We start from the raw sequence: 18,455 nt of genomic DNA, 5'->3' as shown, positions 1-18,455 counted from the left end.
TTCCCACACTCACTCAAGCTTGTTCCAACCTCGAGACACGTCTCCTGAGGCTGCGCGAACCCCTCCCCAGGCTGCGGGAAGCTTCCTCCAGGGCCCGCTTCTCCCCTCATGAGGCCCACGTGGGGTGCACGACCAGGGGTCCCGTGCACAGGCAGATGTGCACGGTGTGAGGGACCTGGGAACTGGAGACTGTCCCCAGCCAAGGACAAGCCAGGATTGCGTCCCAACTCTTAAGTCCTGGCCCATTTCACATGTCTGAAAACCAGTTCAAGACCAGGCCAGATGGGGGCACCCACGGGGCTCACAAACGAACGACGGGGACCATGGGGACCGGCACGTGCGAGAAGAGCAGGAACATGACAGGGAAGCGCCGGGAGGCCGAGGGAAGGACCGTGCGTGCCGTCCGCGGCTCCGCAAGCAGTCCCACAGAGGGGCGGTTAACAGTCCTCCGTGGTTTGTGGAAAGACAAATGAACGAAGCCAGGAGGACACGGAGGCTGATTTCTGCTGTCAGGGAAGTTACACGTGAGGAGGGGATGGCCAGACTGAGCCCGAGCAGGGCTAATGTGTGGTTTCTGGGGCCCAGTGGGGTGTCCATGTGTGGTTTCTGGGGCCCACAGCGGTTAACACCCCCAGGCCCACGCGGATGGAAATAACGCGGTAAGGAAACAGAGAGATCGCTTTTTTGAAACAGAACTGCAAACAGGAAATCACCACGAACGTTGTTACCAGGAAGACTCATCAAGGGAAAGGAGTATCGGGGCAAAGTATGACAATGTTTCCAGCTGATGCTGCAATCCTGAAACTTCTCCCCACAAGATGCTCAACAGAGGGGAAAACAGAACGTCACGTCACGGGGGAGATGCCTGGCCCACACTCCATCCCAAGTGAACAAGACAGCAGCACGGAGCACCGGGTGGGAAGCGAGGAGGAGACGAGGCCACTTGTGTGGGACTCTTGCCAACAGCTGGGACCTCAATGTCCTCATGTGAAAAAGTCCCGGCAGCCCGAGTGGAAAGGCAGTCTATAAAGTAACTGGCCAGCGCGTGTCCAGGCTCTCTAGGTCAGGGTGCCTCCCGCTCAGGCGTCTCGGGGGCTCGGCTGGAGGTGTCCGATGCTTGACTTCAGCTCAGGTCACTCTCTCGGGATCACGAGGCTGAGCCCCTGCCGGGCTCGGTGCCGGATGCGGAGCCTGACTGGGGTTCCCCGCCTCCTCCTGCCCACGCACCTCCCTCGCTCTCATGCGCTCACTCTACCTCTTAAAAAAAACCAAAAAGGGACCTTCTAGGTCACAAAGACAAACGGGCCTGCCCCAGCTTGGAAGAATGGAAGCATTGCAAGGTGACCCAGCCGGTCACAGAGGTGAACTAGAAAGTGGGGGGCGCTGACAGACAGAAGTAGACAGAAACCATGCAATTTGCAATTTTGCGTACGCTTAAAATTATTTCAAGGTAAAAAGTTAAGAAAATTTGCAAGTTCAGACTCTAACTCCATCTGTAGGGGTGGAGCCCAGAGCATGCAACCCTCGGCCCGCCCGCCCCACCCGCCCTCCTCCAGGTACCCTCCTCAGCCTCCTACTTGAGGGCTGGAGAGCCCTATCGGGGGCCTACCTATGGCTCCCCACCCTACCCAAGGCCACTGAAGAAAGCCGGAGAAAAACTCAGGGGTCAATCTCTTTACTCACAACAGCATTTTAGGAAACAGGCGAGTGCACCCAGTGTTCCCTGGTGAACCACAGCCGTGGAGCTCCGCCCTCACTGGGCCCCTGGACAGCGAGCATCTTCTCTGAGCCCCCAGAACATGGGTGCCCTGAGAGACCACGGCCGGGGAATAAGGCGAGGCCAGCATTGCGGAAGAAAAACCAGACAGTACGCCGACCTGGCCTCTGGGGTCTCACGCCACCGTCTCAAGCATCAAGGCTGTCCCAACATAACAGACCACACAGAACACCCAGGAACAAGCAGGTCCAGGAGAATCACACGCAGTGAGTCATGGTAAAAGTCTCCAAAGTTTCTGTTTACGAGAACCAGCTGAGGACAGCTGGGACCTCCGGGAAGGGCTGGCTGGGCGGTGGCCATGCACAGAGCCAGGCCCCTTGAGGACCAACCATGGAGTTCTCACCAGTTCATACCAAGAACCGGGCTTGGACCCAGTGCTCCCCATCTGTTGTCTGCTCCTTCTATTTTGGCAAAACAAAAAACCCTGGAAGCTTCAAGAAAACAAAGAAAACCTCAGGAACTTAACATGGAAAGTGCTGCCTGTCCCAGAAAGTCATCGGGAGGAGCTGCCTCGGGGCCTCCCAAAGCTGGCCTGCCGGGGGCATCTCTCCGGTGTGCGCACTCCAGCCGGCCCCTCCGGCTTCCAGGTTGAATGGTGTGAGCCCAAAGACGGGGGAGAGACCAGTTGGGGGGAGGCACCCGTTATTTACAGTACAGAAGAGAGCGACACAGACGCAGCACCCCAAGTGGGAGTGGGAGACCGCCAGCTCCTTACTGGGAAGGACCTCAGTGCAGACCTGAGTTCCTATAGGACACAGAGCACACCCCTTGGGGCCCCAGGCTTTCCAGAGGGTGGGGACCCCTGGAAAGGCATGCCTGGACTTGGAGCATGGCGCCTGATGCCAGGGATCCCGAGTGGGCCCGGCCAGCTGGCCTCCAGGGGCCCGGCAACAGGAAGCAGCGCTGACCCCTGTCGGCTGACCGCTAGCAGCACATCTGCTGTCACACAGAGTCTGAAGGCCCCCACAGCCCCCATGGCATCCACTGGTTAGTCCCTATCACCAGGTTGGGGGATGGAGGGGAGCCAGCAGAACCCCGAGCCGGTCAGCCCAGAGTTACAGAAATAACCCACGGAAGTCAGAAGTTTGTGCAAACTCACCCACCGGGACACAGCCACCGTCTACGCTAAGAGGGACAATTCCCAGGCCTGGAGGGAAGGGCCACACTGCAGGGTGTGCAGAAAGGCAAGCGGCGTGGGGAGAGAGATGGAGCCCTCCTCCCCGGCCCTTCCCGCACGTCAGGGCCAGGGACGCAGGGCCCTGCAGGACTCGGCTAGTTTCTCAAGGCGGCCAACCTGCAGATGAACAACACAGCTGCTGTGAGGGAGGAGGAGGGGCAGAGGCGCCCCTGAGCCGCCATGCACCTGATCCAAGACACCAGCCCTGGGGGCCAAGGGCCCCTCTCCCCTCCACCAGGCCACGACCCTCCCCTCTAAAGCTCGGCCTCGCAAGGCCGTCAGGTTAGGGTAGGAAGAGCCAGGGGAGCGGCCAGGGGAGACAGGGCTGTCAAACACCTGTCATGTGGGTTCCTAACGTGAACCGTGGACAGTGTGAGAGCGCATGGTGACACAACACGGACTGAATAATGGGCAGGGGACACAGGCAGCCAGCCAGAATCTGGGCTGGGCCTCAGCTGCAGGCCTCTGTGGAAGGAGCAGCACCCCTGGGCCAAAGGCCTGCCGCACGAGCTCTACTCCCGAGGCCTCAGCGGCCTTTCGGCCATCTCCCACAGCCCCACCGTCAGAGCATGGGGTGAAGAGCCCAGCATCAGGGGCACTGAGCCCACCTCCGAGACAGCTGGTCCTCCTGGCTGCGCACGGAGCTCTCGCCCACAGCAGATGCGCCCTCAGGCAGCTGGCTGAGCTGGTCCAGGACCTCCAGGCCGTTCTCCTCGGCAATCTGCATGATGAGGCTGTCCACCTGCTCCTGCGGCGTGGTCAGCGTGGTGGCCGAGCTCATGGAGTCCTCCATCACCTGGGGGTCACGGTCTGGGCAGGTGGGTGCGGGCCTGGGACCTCCGGCCACCCTCCCGACGTGGTTCCTGCTCACTCCCTTCACCCGCACTAGACCCCCCTTTACTTCCCAAGGCACTGTCTCCAGCACTCTGAGACCCCTGGGCGCTGAGCCGACTACCACCCTGGAAGAGACGCTCACGCCCCAGCGCCAAGCCTCCCTCGTATCTGCCAGGCCTCCACATACTGGTCTAGACCCCGCAGGAGTCAGGAGCTCTGTAGGCAGCTCCCACAGAGGGGGCCAGCTACCTGAGCCCCTCCCGGGCAGAGCCCTGCCTTCCCTGAGCACGGGCGACATACCGAGGTGTGCACGTCGAGGTTCTGCACCTGCTGCTCAAACCTGTCCATCACCGCAGAGACCTTCTGCAGGTCCATGGTGCTCAGCGCCCTGTCCAGGGCTTTCGTCACCTGTGCCATGTTCTTGGTCACCTGGCACGGGAGGAAGTGAGGAGGCAACAGAACTGAAGGACGGAGATGTCACCCACAGGGGACAGGCCCCCGGCCCTCTCCCCAGGCCCCTGCTCCGCCCAGGGCCAACAGGATTCCAGCCCTGGCCAAGCCAAGCCCTGTTCGGGACAGGCTGGGCCTCTTGGGAGCTGCAAGGCTCTTTCTTGGCAGGTCTCCAGAAAATGCTATCAACTGAACCACAGGCCACGGCTCCTTAAGACAAACCCGAGGACACCTTGTCTCGTCCTTTGGTGCCGCACTCACAGTGTAGACGGAATCTCTGCGACACCACCCACGGGGACCGGCACGGCTCCTCCTGCCCAGCCAGGCTCCGGCAGGAGCCCGCCCGCGTGGCACAGGGACCGAGGCACGAGCACTCACCCCCTTCATGGTCACGGCCGTCTGCACCTTGGAGGCCACCGCGTCCACGCGGGACGCCATGCGGAGCCAGTTCACGCCCTCGTTCTTCTTCCGGATGGCGTTCTCGGCGTACACCCGGGCACACTCCACGTTCTTCTGCTGAAGAGCCTGAAAGTGACCGGAAGCGCAGGCTGGGAGACCGTGCAGGACCTGTGACCGACCATCGGGACCTGCTCTTGGCTTTTCCCAGGCTAAGATCTGCGAGCACGGGGCAGCCCCCTTGGCCTGTGAGCTCCGTGAGAATGCAGAGACGCCAGGCCCCCCGCCTGTTCAGGACTGCGGCGTCCAGGCAGCAGACCACACTAGCCCGCGCTGGGTGCTACACAGCAGACCCGGCCACAGGAACACAGCCGCTTTCCCCCCCTTCCAGCCCCTCTCCTCCTGCCGCACGCCCTCTCTGGTCTCTGCAGCCGCCCACACCACAAGCGCTCCCAAACCGCCGTGGCGAAGGCTGACGCCAAGCAAGTAAGACCGTGGAGGAAACCGAAGGAACAGACTGGGGTCAGTCCTCCGGTTTCCATTCTGCCCTGGGAGTGCCAGTTTGGGGGAGAGGGTCACCAAACCCTAACACCCCCGGGAGCTACGTAACAGCTGTCAGAGCCCCCACGGAGAGCAGCCAGAAGTCCCCACCACCTCCCCTCTGCCCCAAATCTGATGCCTGAGGCACGGGCTACGCAAGGAAGAGGGCAGGGAGGGGGCTGGGGCGTGGTGGGGATGGCTGGAAGCCCACGTCCCACACAATTTGTGCAAAATGCGTGTTCAGAACTTTGGAAGCAAAGAAAAGGCATGGACCTTCCAGGAAAAAAGCAAAGGCAACACCCGGTCCTTTTGCTGTGGATGCCCTTAGTGGGCTGGGAGGCAGAGAGGGGTCACTGGAGGCCCTGAGCAGGCCCGAGAGAGCACCCGTGGTCAGAGTCATGGGGTGCACCTCCCACAAAAAGAAGATAACAGAACAAAGCAGCAGAAGCCACAGAAGCCAAAGCAGCGAGGGGCAGGGCCCGGGGGCCCGGCGGCCTCACCTTCTTGACTTTGGCCTGCTCCGCCTTGGAGTCCTTCTCCGCCTTCTTGGCCAGCTTCTCCAGCTGCTTGGCTGTGAACTGAGCAGAAACAGGACACGCAGGTCAGACACACACGGTGGTCCTTGGGTACCCTCCCCACCCTCCTCAGCATCCCCTGCCCCTACTGCACAGAGAGGGGGCCTGGCCTGCCAGTGTCCTCACGGCCTGGGACCGCATGCAGGGAGCTCGCTGGGTCTCTGAGGGGACAGGGAGGGCTGTGAAGGTTTCCTAGTATGTCCTAACCCAGAACACCGGACCCAAACGCTCCCCCAGCGTGGGAAGTTAAAAAGCCAACTCACACAGGGGCGCCTGGGCGGCTCAGTCGGTTAAGCATCAGCCTTCAGCTCAGGTTGTGATCCCAGGGTCCCATAATGAAGCTCCGTGTGGGCTCCCTGCTCAGCAGGAAGCCTGCTTCTCCCCCCACCCACTCATGATCTCTGTCTCTCAAGTGAATAAAATCTTTAAAAAAAAAAAAGGCCAACTCACACACTCAGTATTACTTATGGATTTTTCTTTCCTTTTTTTTTCCTTAAAGATTTTATTTCTTTATTTGACAGAGAGTGTGGTGGACCCTTTCAGACATCGTTCTCCGCATTTAAACATGGAAGACACTGAAACAGTTTACACGTGAACCCGGATCCACCTGACTCTTGAGCTTTGGTGGGTGAGAGCAGAGGCAGAGGGAGAAGGTGGAGCCTGATGCGGACTTGATCCCGGGACCCTGGGATCGTGACCTGAGCCCAGGGAGACGCTTAACGACTGAGCCCCCAGGTGCCCCTCTTTCTTTCCCTTTTGAAAGATCTATTTATTCACGGGGAAGAGAGGGAGGGCGCGCGCACAAGGGGCCGGGCAGACTCTTCACAGACGCCCCTGCCGGCGGCGGAGCACGACGTGGGCTCCAACTCAGGACCCTGAGATCATGACCTGAGCCAAAAACAAGAGATGGACACTTAGCCACCTGAGCCGCCCGGCCCCCTTACCATGGATTTCAACTTTCTGAAAAAACTTGACAGAATCTGCTTCAGGTGACCCCAAATGGGAACACAGAGTCCTCGACGCGCTCTCTTCACAGAACACTGTGTTTGCAAGGGGCCGCGGGCCGGGTGGGAGTGGTCCCCACAGCCCCCCCCAACGCCGCATCTGGCCAGGAAGCCGGCCGGCAATGTCAGAGAAGCCAAGTGCGAGCGTGACATTCCAGAGGCCACACGGCTTCCCGGCGGCGGCGGCCCCTCGGCCGGAGACACCTGCCTGCCTGCGAGGACCACCCAACACTGGCCCTCGGTGCCCCCCCACTTGGGACCTTCTGTCACACAGGAAGGGTTTCTTGTCTACCTACCTCACGTTCCTATGTTCCTTTTTAAAAAGTTTTTTTTTTTTTTTCAATTTGTCAGAGAGCACGAGCGACATCAAGGGGTGGAGGAGGAACGTGTTGCCCGAAGAGCAGAACCGACACGGGGCTCGGTCCCCGGACCCTGACATCGTGATCTGAGCCGAAGGCAGACACGTAACCCACCGAGCCCCCCCAGGTGCCCCCTCTTACATTCTTTCAGGGAAAAATCCAGATTTTCCTGACCTGGGAATCTGGCCCTGAGCACTTTCCACAAGCTGGAAGCTTGGCAAACAAAGCACCTGGGCCTTCGGGTGTCCCCGGCCCTTCCTCTCCACTGCAAAGCCAGTGTGATGAGCGAGTCAGCCGTGTGGGCACCTCGGCCCTGCGCAGCCTTTCGGAACGGAGCGCGATGGCTAACTATGGAGATACTCAATGGAAAAGTGGCGGAAGCTTGTGTGGATTAATCGTAAGAGGCTGCTCTGCTGCTCAGAACGCTCTCCTTCCACGTGACGGGAAGGAACGTGAACCACAATTTGCAATGCCTAGTGGAACACCAAGGGATGCACCTAATACCCAAGTTTCCCAAAGATGTTTCTTAAAGACAGCAGGCTCACTCCCTCATGGACGAGCCCACGTGACCTGCCTCTGCTCAGCCCAAGACAAGGCAAGGCTTAATATGCCATCAAGCCAACTCAATAACCTCTCCCTTGTCATCAGTCCAGAAGGCCACTGTTCAGAAATCACGCAGTTTGTAATCTGTCCTTCTGAGTGTGACTGACACCGTTTGTCCTCATTTGCTAATCACTAAGACAGGGTTGGTGTGAAAGGTCCTTCGGTACATACCTTCAACTGGAACAGGGTATCTGCAAAGAAAGGAGATGGTTTGAGGATTTCTTTTCTTTTTTTTTTAAAGATTTTATTTATTTATTTGACAGACAGAGATCACAAGTAGGCAGAGAGGCAGGCAGAGAGAGAGGAGGAAGCAGGTTCCCCGCTGAGCAGAGAGCCCGATGCGGGACTCGATCCCAGGACCCTGAGACCATGACCTGAGCCGAAGGCAGAGGCTTAACCCACTGAGCCACCCAGGCGCCCCTGGTTTGAGGATGTCAACTGTGACAAGCGGCACGTCCAAGAGGCAGATGGGACCACTAAGACCCTCCTTGACACAGAGAGCTGGGACAGGGTGCAGGCACGGATGGCGCCTTCAGGGAGACCCACTGCACACTGGAGGCAGAAGATAGTCTCGCACACCGGCTCTGCTCCCTCATCGGCCAAAGGGCAAATGTAGAGGCTCTCTCACCTCTGACTCCTTACAGGTAATACCAGGGTGGCAGGGGTTGTCCTCAAGGAGTAGTGTGCCAACAAAACTGGTCATGGATACAGCATGTGGCCCAGAGTGAAAACTCGAGCTGGGGTTTGAAATTAAGGCACCCTGACAAAGGCCCTTGGGATTCTTTCCCAATTTAGTAAAGCTCAGTATTGGGCGATCTGTTATTTTATATACTTTTTGTCCCCAAAAGTAAATGGATAAAAGGAGCAAGAGGGTGACTCCTGTGCTATCAAAGACCTGGCCCGCAGCCAGAGACCACCTTCCATGGCATCTGGCATGTCTGAGCCATCAAATCAGGCTCAGGCGCCCCCCTGGCCACAGGAAGAACCAGGGAGACTAACTCTCGGACAGCCACACCTGCTCTCACCCACCAAACTCCAGAGTCAGGGAGATACAGAGTCACATTTAAACTATCTCAGTTTCTTCCATTGTTAAAAGTGTGGAGAACGTTGTTTCAAAGGGTCTACCACACTAGTCCAGAGAAGACGCGAGATCTGTAACCAGAAAGAGGGAGCGGGGAGTTCGCAAATGCAAATCCAGGCCCCCAGCTGAGAGCCTTGGCGCGGGGTGGGGGGTGGGGGTCTCACGGCCTGTGCCAGCCCAGGCCAAGGCCAAGGCCAAGGCCACTGTGGAATCTGGGAATCCGAGCTAACTGGACCCGGGTGGCAGAGTGCCGCCCGCAGGGAAGCGAGGGGAGGTGTGGCCGGCTCTCTGGCTTCCGGGCCCCTCCCTGCCTCGGCCTTCTCGGGACTCGAGCACCAGGAACGGACTCGCAGGAGCAAAGAGCTCTTAGCGCGAAACCTGACCCTGGAAGAAAGTGAACCGGCCAAAGGAAAGCCACCCTGAGAGCTGGGGGCTGCCGAGGGAAGGCCAGCCTGCGCTGGGGGCTGAGGAGCTGTCCATCCCCTCTCCGGCCAACCGGCGATAAGGCCGTGGTCCGACGGCCCCTTACCTCTCGGCGTGCCGCACCAGCCCGTACGCCCTCCGGCAAACGCAGGACCTCACCTGACCACCCGTCCTTCCTGGCCCTTGGTGCCCGGAGCGCGGCCGAGGCTAGGCAGCCGGGGCTCTGCCTCCCCACCCGGAGAAGGGGGCGGCAGGCTCCCGCCCCGCACGCACAACCGGGCCCGGCGTGCAGGAAGGGCTTCTCGCCCGAGCGCCTCGTACTTCTGTTGGCGGGGCTCGGGGACAGGGCCGCCGCCGTCTCCTCCCCCGGTGCCCTCTGACCGGGCATCCCAGGGCCTCAAAGGCCGCCGCCGCTCGCCGGTACAGGAGCTGGAGGTGTGGGGGGCGGACGCGGAGGAGTCTGGGGGAAGGGGGTGAGGGTCCGGGGTCCCTGACCGAGGCCCGCGGGGCCCGCCCTCCCCTGGCGGCCGGGGTCTCTTACCGTCCATGGCCGGTTCGGCAGCGGCAGCCCTCCCAGGAACCGGCGCACGGGACCCCCGGGCCGAGTCGACCGCCCCTACCCGCTCGGCCGCGCGGGAACTTCCGGGGTCACGGCTCACTTCCGGCGAGCGGCGGCTCTCGCGAGAGCGCGGCGCGGATCCCGCGGGGGGGGCGTTGCCGTGGCGACGCGCGCGGCTCGGCCGCGGGACCCTCTGTGAGGCCCGCGGGCGGCGGGGGTGCGGAGGGCCGGGCCGGGCCGGGCGGAGCCGGCGGGGGCGGTGGGCTCCCTATGGGACTTTCCAAAAGCAAACCCAAGTCTAGGAAAGGTAAAGGAGCGCGGGCCCGCCGTCGGCGCGGGGCGGGGAGCTGCGGGGCGCCCGGCCGCGCCGCGGGGTCTTCTCGGCCGGTGCTCCGAGAGGCGAAGTGCGGCTCCGGCCCCAGCCGGCCGCGGCGGGGCGGGGACCCGCGGCTCGAGCCGCAGGAGGAGGACGCGGCTAACGGGGCGTGCGTGCGTTGCAGGCGAGGAGGCGAGGGCGCGCGGCTCTTCCGGCGCGAGGCCGAGGGAAGGGTCGACGGACAGGCGCTCTCCGGAGGCCGAGGAGCCTCTGACCAAGCCCGCGGAGAGCCCCCCGGGGAAGAAAGGGGCAGCCAAGGGATCGCGGCCTTCTTCATCCGAAGTCGAAGGTAGGACGTGCCCAGGGCCCGGAGCCCGAGGCGGGGCGCCGGGGGGTGGGATGCAGCCGGCGGGGTTCCAGGACGCGCTCGGGAGGTGCGTCCCCAGGACCGCGGGCGGAGTGGGAGCTCGGGGAGGATCGGGGCGAGTCGCCGGGGGCTGCGGGGCGCGCCGCCGCACAGCGCACTCCCGACCCCTCGGCGCTCCGCAGCAGGACCCTGGAAGGCCGCGTGGGTCTGGCGTTCAGCCGTGGACGGCTCGCGGATGCAGAGACTGCAGCGTTGGTGGGACAGAGGGGTTAGAGGGCTGGGCAGGTTGCTTCCCTTTATTCATTCGCTCTGCTAACGGCCCAGGGGTGCTAGACCCTTGCATGTGCGGGAGGGGAGGCCACAAGCCGTAGCCGGAATAAGAAGCCTTTGCTCCGTTTTGTCACGTGTGTTGTGGACGTGGAATTGTTAAACTAGTTTAAACGAGGAGGTGTGATGGGGTTTGTCCCTTGGAAAAGGCTTCCCCAGAATGGAGGCTGTTGGGGCCGTGGGAGGGGACCTGTCCCAGGCCCAGTGCTGCGACGGAGTAGGAGCCAATGAGGCACTGGCAGTAGGCGTTCCAAAAGGATCCAGGATGTAGAACCAGCCGATCCTGCTGTTGGATGAGATGTGGGAGGTCCAGGGCCCTGAGTGTCACTGACCTTGCGAACGGACAGTCAGTTGAGGGGTTGATGTTGGGAGGAAGGCTGGCCTGGCGGGGACAGAGGAGCTGGCATGGGCAGGCTCAGACTGAGGCACCTGTGCAGATATCAGGGGCAGGAAACCATTTGCAAGGAGGGTGTTGGGCTGGGGAACGAGGCTTGCCTTCAGATCCTGATGCACTCACTTTGCCTAAGAGTGGAAGTCTGCAGGAAGGGCCAGAGTCCTGGGGAGAAGGTTTGGAGAATGCTACCAGTCTATCAGGAGGCTTCGGGCCGGAAGCCACAGAACAGCCAACAAGATGCAGCTTTCCCTGGGCGCTTCAGTGTTCCCCAAGGAAAGGGTTGGAGGACGGCCCTCAGGGTGGCTTGCTCAGCAGCAGGCAGTGACGTCAAGGACTGTTTGAGCATACTTTTGTCACCCTCCGTACCTACGGTCCCCAGAGAGCTGGATGGCTCTAGGTGTCACATGTAGACAAGAAAGCTGTCCCATCCGTGGGAGGCTATTTGTCTTGGGAGCAGAACCTTCCCCTGCTGGATGTCAGCTGCCCAACATTGCTAGGATGGGCTCCAGGGTGAAAATTCTGAGGCTGGACCTCTGTCAGCAAGGGCAGGTGTGGGCAGGGCTGGGGAGAGACGCCAACAGTGTCTGTCACACCCTCAGTTCAGAGGGTGGAGAGAACCTGGACATAGAGCTAGCGTGAGGACGGACTTGCAAGAAAGGAGGTGAAGAGTGGGCTTCCTCCGTGTAAGGAGACATCTCAGCAGTGACACAGAGCAAGCCCTGACACATGCTGCACCATGAAGAAGTTCCCAAATCATAACAGTCCACTGAAAGAAGCCAGATGGAAAGACCACATATGTTATGGTGCCATTTACATGAGATGTCCAGAAAAGGCAGATTTATATAAAGGGAAGCCTGAACTAAGGGTGGGAACAGAGATTAGCCACAAAAGAGCAGAAGAGGTCTTCTGAAGGTGATGGATATGTTCTTAAAACGGAACAATGGTGTCCAGCTCTGAAAGTTTGCTAAAAATCATTGAGTGCTATGCTTTAAACAGGTGGAGCATAAATTATAATGCAACGAAGCTCTTAAAAAAGAAAGAAGGTAATGAATAAAACAGTGTCTCAAAAAAAAAGAAAGAAAGAAAGAAAGAAGGTAAAATAGTCGACGGTATTATGTGCTGCAAAGAGACTGAGTAAACCCAGAAAAGACTCCGTGAATGAGGCGAGTCGCTGGTCCTGGTGGCCAACAGTCAGAAGGGAAGACGCGCGCGGTCTGCCGGGTAGAACATCTCCACTAGGGCAAGAGCGTCTTCTCTCACAGGTGTGTTTTAAAGCTGAAGAATTTCCCTATTAGGTTTGGAAAAGGCAGGATTTTGGGAAGCCAGAGTTTCCTTCAATTAACCAAGTACCACAGAAGCCTTAGAGAAATGTAAAGTTGTGTCCAGTCAAATTTTCTGTGCATTACTACCTAATTAATAAGAGTAAGTCTTACTACCACGGGTCAGAAATCAGAAAGTTCTTGCTGGGGTCAGGGAGGGGGTGGCCGGCTGACAGGAGGACCCTGCAAGGTGAGAAAATCATGCATCTTGTTTGGGTGATGACCGAGATGCGTACAATTGTGAAACTCACCCCGGTGTGCATGTTAAGAACTGCATTTTCCCTGGTGTGAACTGTGCCTCAGAAAGCATGGGATATACCCGAGTCCGGATGTGGCTGATGGAGACGGTATCTGAGATTTGTTGCACAGTGAGGGAGCGTAGTGTGGCTAAGGCAGCCACAACTCATCCTGTCCCTCTGTTCTGCTGGCGACCCTGATGCTCCGCCCTCCTGGGGGAGTCTAGATTCTCTCTCCTTAAAACTCTGCAAGCCTGACATTTTCTTGTAACCAGGAGAATGTGGTGACAGAGGTTTTTGAGGCTGGGCCATGACTGGTAACGCAGTCCTGCCTTGCTCGCTGGAACCCAGGCTGGTGCTTGGAGCCCCGAGTTGCCACGTCACGGTCTCAAGCAGCTCAGCCACCTGGGGGGGGCCGCATGGAGGTGCTGCCGTCAGCAGTCCTGGTCACGAAGTGCCCTCCAGGCCAAGTGCCAGACTTGGGAGTGAACAAACCTGTAGGTGATGCGGCCCCTGGCCTTTGAGTCTTCCCAGCTGAGCTGCACGCCGGCACATAGCGGCACCGTCAGTGACCAGCCCTCTGAGCGGCCGTCCTGCACGTCCAGCGCAGCGGAGCCTCCAGAGGACTGCAGCCCCGGACAACATTCAGCTGTAGCCATCTGGGAACCACAAGTGATAGCTGCCAGCTCAAACCTGTCCTGAATTCCTGACCCTTAAAATTGTGAGAAAATAAAACCATTGCTTTAAGCTAAGAGAGTTTGGGTAAGTTGTTTTACAGCAGTAGTGACCAGCAGAGGGTAAGTGCCGGGGCAGAGATGAGGTCTGATTGTGGGTTTTAACTGTGGGAGCCCTGTGATGGGGGTATAGCATCTTGTCTTACTGCTTATCTGTATACTTAAAATACTGCCTTACGAAGTCTGTATGCAGACATTAAAGAGATTAACACACCACAAATCTGCAACCAGCCAGTTCCAAAATACTAGAAATCCTATTTTTTTTTTTTTAAAAAAAAGAGGGGTTCCTGAGTGGCTCAAGTCATTAAGCATCTGCCTTTTTTTTTTTTTTAAAGATTTTATTTATTTATTTGACAGAGAGAGATCACAGTAGACAGAGAGGCAGGCAGAGAGAGAGGGAAGCAGGCTCCCTGCTGAGCAGAGAGCCCAATGCGGGACTCGATCCCAGGACCCTGAGATCATGACCTGAGCCGAAGGCAGCGGCTTAACCCACTGAGCCACCCAGGCGCCCAAGCATCTGCCTTTGGCTCAGGTCATGATCCCAGGGTCCCGGGATTCAGTCCCGAATCAGGCTCCCTGCTCAGCAGGAAGCCTGCTTCTCCCTCTCCCACTCCCCCTGCTTGTGTTGCCCTCTCCGGCTGTCTCTCTCTCTGTCAAATAAATAAAATCTTAAAAAAAAAAAAAAAGACCCTAATTTTTCTACAAATAAATGACATCATGGTGCAGGGGTGGCTCAGTTGGTTGAGTGTCTGACTCTTGATTTCAGTTCAGGTCATGATCTCAGGGTTCTGAGATCGAGCCCTGTGTTGGGCTCAGTGTTGGGTGTGGAGTCTGCTTAAGAGTCTCTCTCTCCCGGGGCGCCTGGTGGTTCAGCGGGTTAAGTCTCTGCCTTCGGCTCAGGTCATGATCTCAGGGTCCTGGGACTGAGCCCCGCATCAGGCTCTCTGCTCAGCGGGGAGCCTGTTTCCTCCTCTCTCTGTCTGCTGCTCTGCCTACTTGTGATCTGTCAAATAAACAAATAAAACATTAAAAAAAAAAAAAGATTCTCTCTCTCCTTCTGCCCCTTCCTGTCCTCTAAAAAATTAAAAAAGAAAAAATGGCATAAAAAAAGGAGGGTGTCCTCCTCAGCTTGGGCTGCTATAACAAAATAGGGGCAGCTTCAAAATGGGTAGCTTCAACAACAGACATTTATTTGTTAAAACCGTAAGGACTGAGGACCCCATAACCTGGGTACGATGATTTGGTTTTCTGAGATGATCCCTTCTTGCCCTACAGTCATCTAATTGTGTCTTCTCGTGGCTGAAGAGGGGATTACGGTTTCTTCCTCCTACTGTAAGGACACTGATCCCTTCACGGAGGCTCTACCCTCATGAACTCAACTCAGCCTGATCACCTCCAGATACCATCCCACTGGGGACAAGACCTTCAACATGTGACTTTTGGGGGTATACAAACATTCAGTCCATAGCAGAGATTTGAGTGACCTAGGTACCAAATATAGTGTGGGCCTGGGCTAAGTCATTCTTGAGATAACCAAATTGGGTATTAGATAATAAGGAATCAATGGTCGTTTTCTTAGATGTAACAAGGGTCTTGTGGTGATGCTCAATCCTTATTTGATAGAGATCGATATTGCATTATTTACGGATAAAATTATGTCTGAGATTTGCTTGCAAATACACAGGAAAAAACTGAGGCAGACAAAACAAGGTGACAGAATGTCAGCCGAAGCGGAGTGACGCGCGTGCATACTCCCGACACTGTTCTGTTTTGACGTTGTCTGAGTATTTCCATGCTTTAAGAGTAGAGTGTGCGTATTTGCAATAATTTTTTGAAAAAGAAGAGAAACTTGTGGGATATTTGTTTATCAGCTACTAGAAACATACTGAGTGAAAAAAGCCAAGTTCAAAAGGTCTCATGCTTGGGGTTAGTGAAGGCAGGAGTGGGGAGGCCGCAGGGGAAGAAGGGTGTTGCTATCAAGGTATAGGGAGACGGGGTCTTTGTAATGATCAGACAGTTCTGTATCTTGATCTTTGTGAGGTTTATATGGAATAAAATGGCCTAGAACACACCTTGTGCCATAATCAGTGTCTTGTTTCATTGTCCTGTAGTTACAGTAGAGGTTACCATTGGGACCGCTAGCCAAACTGGGTGAGGGTCTATGGGGGCTTCTCTGTACTTTTGCAACTTCCTGTGAATTTATAGTTTCAAAATTAAAAGTTTAAAAATGTATCAAAATTGGGGCGCCTGGCTGCTTCAGTTTGTAGTGTGACTCTTGGTCTCAGGGTTGTGAGTTTGAGCCCCACATTGAAGACAGAGGTTACTTAAAATCTTTTAAAAAAATCTTTTAAAAATCTTTTAAAAAAATTTATAATAATTAATGTAGTTCCAGTATAATACTAGATCAGTGCGGGGTGCGTGGGTGGCTCAGTCGGTTATGCATCTGACTTCAGCTCAGGTCATGATCCCAGGGTCCTGGGACTGAGGCCCATTTTGGGTTCCCTGCTCAGCAGGGAGTCTGCTTCTCCCTCTGCTCCTGGTTTCTTTGTCACTCTCAAATACATACATAAAATGTTTTTTAAAAAGTGACTGCAAGGGGTGCCTGGGTGGCTCAGTGGGTTAAAGCCTTTGTCTTCGGCTCAGGTCATGATCCCGGGGTCCTGGGACTGAGCCCCACATCAGGCTTTCTGCTCGGCGGGGAGCCTGCTTCCCAACCCCCTCGCGTGCTTCTCTGCATGAAGGTGCCCTAAGGGCAGGCCTGTCTCGTCACAATGCACCCCATGTTCAAGAACATTCTAGAAAGGGGCGCCTGGGTGGCTCAGTGGGTTAAGCCGCTGCCTTCGGCTCAGGTCATGATCTCGGGGTCCTGGGATCAAGTCCCGTATCGGGCTCTCTGCTCAGCAGGGAGCCTGCTTCCCTCTCTCTCTCTCTGCCTGCCTCTCCATCCACTTGTGATTTCTCTCTGTCAAATAAATAAATAAAATCTTTAAAAAAAAAATAAAAGAATGTGTAAATTAATATAAAAAATGAAAACCCCAATTTAAATGCAAAATATGAAATGCAGATTTTGACTGACTTCTAAAAATAAAAAGGATACTCTCAGTGCCTAGTACATGCCATGGGCCATTCACTCGGAGTTAAAACAATCAAAGCTGGGGGTGTGGCCATGAAGACGGACAGAGTTCCCGCCCTGGCACCTCCCTCTATCAGCGGCCCTGAGCGCAGGACCTCTCAGTGCTCAGTTCCTTTATCTGCAAAACAGCTCATAAGAGGCCCTACTTCAGGAAGTGTTGTGGCTTGGAATTCACAGTCCTTATTCTAAGCTCCCCATGATGTCTGACGGAGAACTGCACCCCAGGCGGCCGAGTTCACCAGGCACTTTAAGTGGGGCACAAAGCACAGTGAAAAGCAACAGGATCAGCCTGGTAGCATTTTGGAACGATCGTGTGATTACTCGAACTCTACCTGAACACACCTGTGCAGAGAGCACTCTCTGTCAGGCTTTAACAGAGCCCTGTGCCTCCAACCTGGAGCCCTGTCGAGGGGTGGCTGGGAGATGCAGCAGGCGTGAAAAGCACTTCTGCTTAGGTATTTTGTAACTTTTGACAAACTTGACATTTCACAAGTCCTATGCAATCCTTGTAAGCTTAAGTTTAAGAAAATGTTGTGGCTGATTCCAGAAATGTCAATTCTTGGGGCACCTGGGTGGCTAAGTTTCAGCTCAGGTTGTGATCTTAGGGTCATGGGATTGACCCCACGTTGGGCTCTGTGCTCTGCAGGGAGTCTGCTTGAGAATTCCCTCCCTCTCCCTCTGCTCACACTTGCTCTCTAAAATAAATAAATGTTTTTTTTTTTTTAAAAAGGAGAAACGTATTCCGCATTCACTGATAAGGTTCTATACAGAGAGGTGGTTTTTTTGGTTTTGTTTTATTTTTAACCCGATTTAGAATCCTTTGGAAACTGTATCCGAACCTTCACCTCTGGGGCAGACCCTGCTGCTGCTTTTCTCTGTCCCCTTCCTTCCTTGTCTGTCCCAGAAGCTGGCTGGCAGCTTGGTCTCTCCACAGTGGATGGTGGAGGTGTCTCCCTTCTATCCCCTGAAAGAGAGTGTCTAGTATTCTCTACCCTCGTGCCTGAGGCGTCAGCTGTTAGAGCTCTGGGACACTCATTCACTGTTTGGGCTGCTTTGGACCTTGCCCTCCTTTTCCTGAACCAGACATCGAATTCTTTTGCTTTGGCCCTAACATAGGCATTGTCCGCCTTGTAGAAGAGCTTTTCCAGACTCGTTAAATACCTGGATGTTTTCTTCCTTCTAGAGAACCCTGATGGAAAGGTAAAGGCGAGCAAGAAGAACGTTGTCATTCCACAGATCACCATCACTAGAGCCTCAAAAGAGACTCTGACCAGCTACAGTTCCATCGGAAGCGACGAGCAGAGAACCATTAAGGAGCAGGTTGAATGGACGCCCTACTACCGACACAGAAACCCCAGCACCGTAGATGCCTATCATTTCCGAGAATAAACGAGCACTGAGTAGCTGGCATTGCTCACTGTGCTCGGAGTCTCAGCCATGATGGCAGAAGGGCCATCCTGCCCTTTGGGAAGCTGCAGTTGCCCCTTCCGTAAATGAGATTCCTCTCAGTGACTAACTTGGTCTTACCTTCCCCAGAGCTGCAGGCAGCTTGGCAGAGGGCAAGAGGGACTCTGGCTCAGAGACGGAACTTTTTTTTTTTTTTTAAAGATTCTATTTATTTGACACAGAGAGAGAAATCACAAGTAGGCAGAGAAGCAGGCAGAGAGAGAGAGGGGAGAAAGCAGGTTCCCTGTGGAGCAGAGAGCCCAACGCGGGGCTCGATCCCAGGACCCTGGGATCATGACCTGAGTCGAAGGCAGAGGCTTTAACCCACTGAGCCACCCAGGCGCCCCCAGAGACGGAACTTTGCGGTGATATGTGAATTAGTAGACCTCTGTTGTCACTGGCTAT

At 56.2% G+C, this 18,455-nt stretch overlaps 2 protein-coding genes across 2 annotated transcripts; one reads left to right on the top strand and one right to left on the bottom strand.

Moving 5' to 3' along the window:
• Positions 1-664: 664 nt before the first annotated feature.
• On the bottom strand, positions 665-9,852 carry CHMP1A (charged multivesicular body protein 1A). The gene is made up of 7 exons (XM_044255535.1): positions 9,761-9,852; positions 7,887-7,906; positions 5,675-5,752; positions 4,617-4,763; positions 4,089-4,217; positions 3,563-3,750; positions 665-3,071 (listed from the first exon to the last, which is right to left on the bottom strand). The coding sequence occupies exons 1-7, from the start codon at positions 9,765-9,767 to the stop codon at positions 3,050-3,052; spliced, it is 591 nt and encodes a 196-aa protein (XP_044111470.1). The 5' UTR covers positions 9,768-9,852; the 3' UTR covers positions 665-3,049.
• A 165-nt stretch (positions 9,853-10,017) lies between these two features.
• On the top strand, positions 10,018-18,011 carry SPATA33 (spermatogenesis associated 33). The gene is made up of 3 exons (XM_044255534.1): positions 10,018-10,085; positions 10,279-10,443; positions 17,788-18,011. The coding sequence occupies exons 1-3, from the start codon at positions 10,049-10,051 to the stop codon at positions 17,991-17,993; spliced, it is 408 nt and encodes a 135-aa protein (XP_044111469.1). The 5' UTR covers positions 10,018-10,048; the 3' UTR covers positions 17,994-18,011.
• Positions 18,012-18,455: the final 444 nt, after the last annotated feature.

Source organism: Neovison vison, chromosome 7 (assembly GCF_020171115.1).
Source record: "Neovison vison isolate M4711 chromosome 7, ASM_NN_V1, whole genome shotgun sequence".
Classification (NCBI taxonomy): Eukaryota; Metazoa; Chordata; class Mammalia; order Carnivora; family Mustelidae; genus Neogale; species Neogale vison.
The sequence above is the reverse complement of the archived record's forward strand: the minus strand, read 5'-3'. Positions and strand labels throughout refer to the sequence as shown.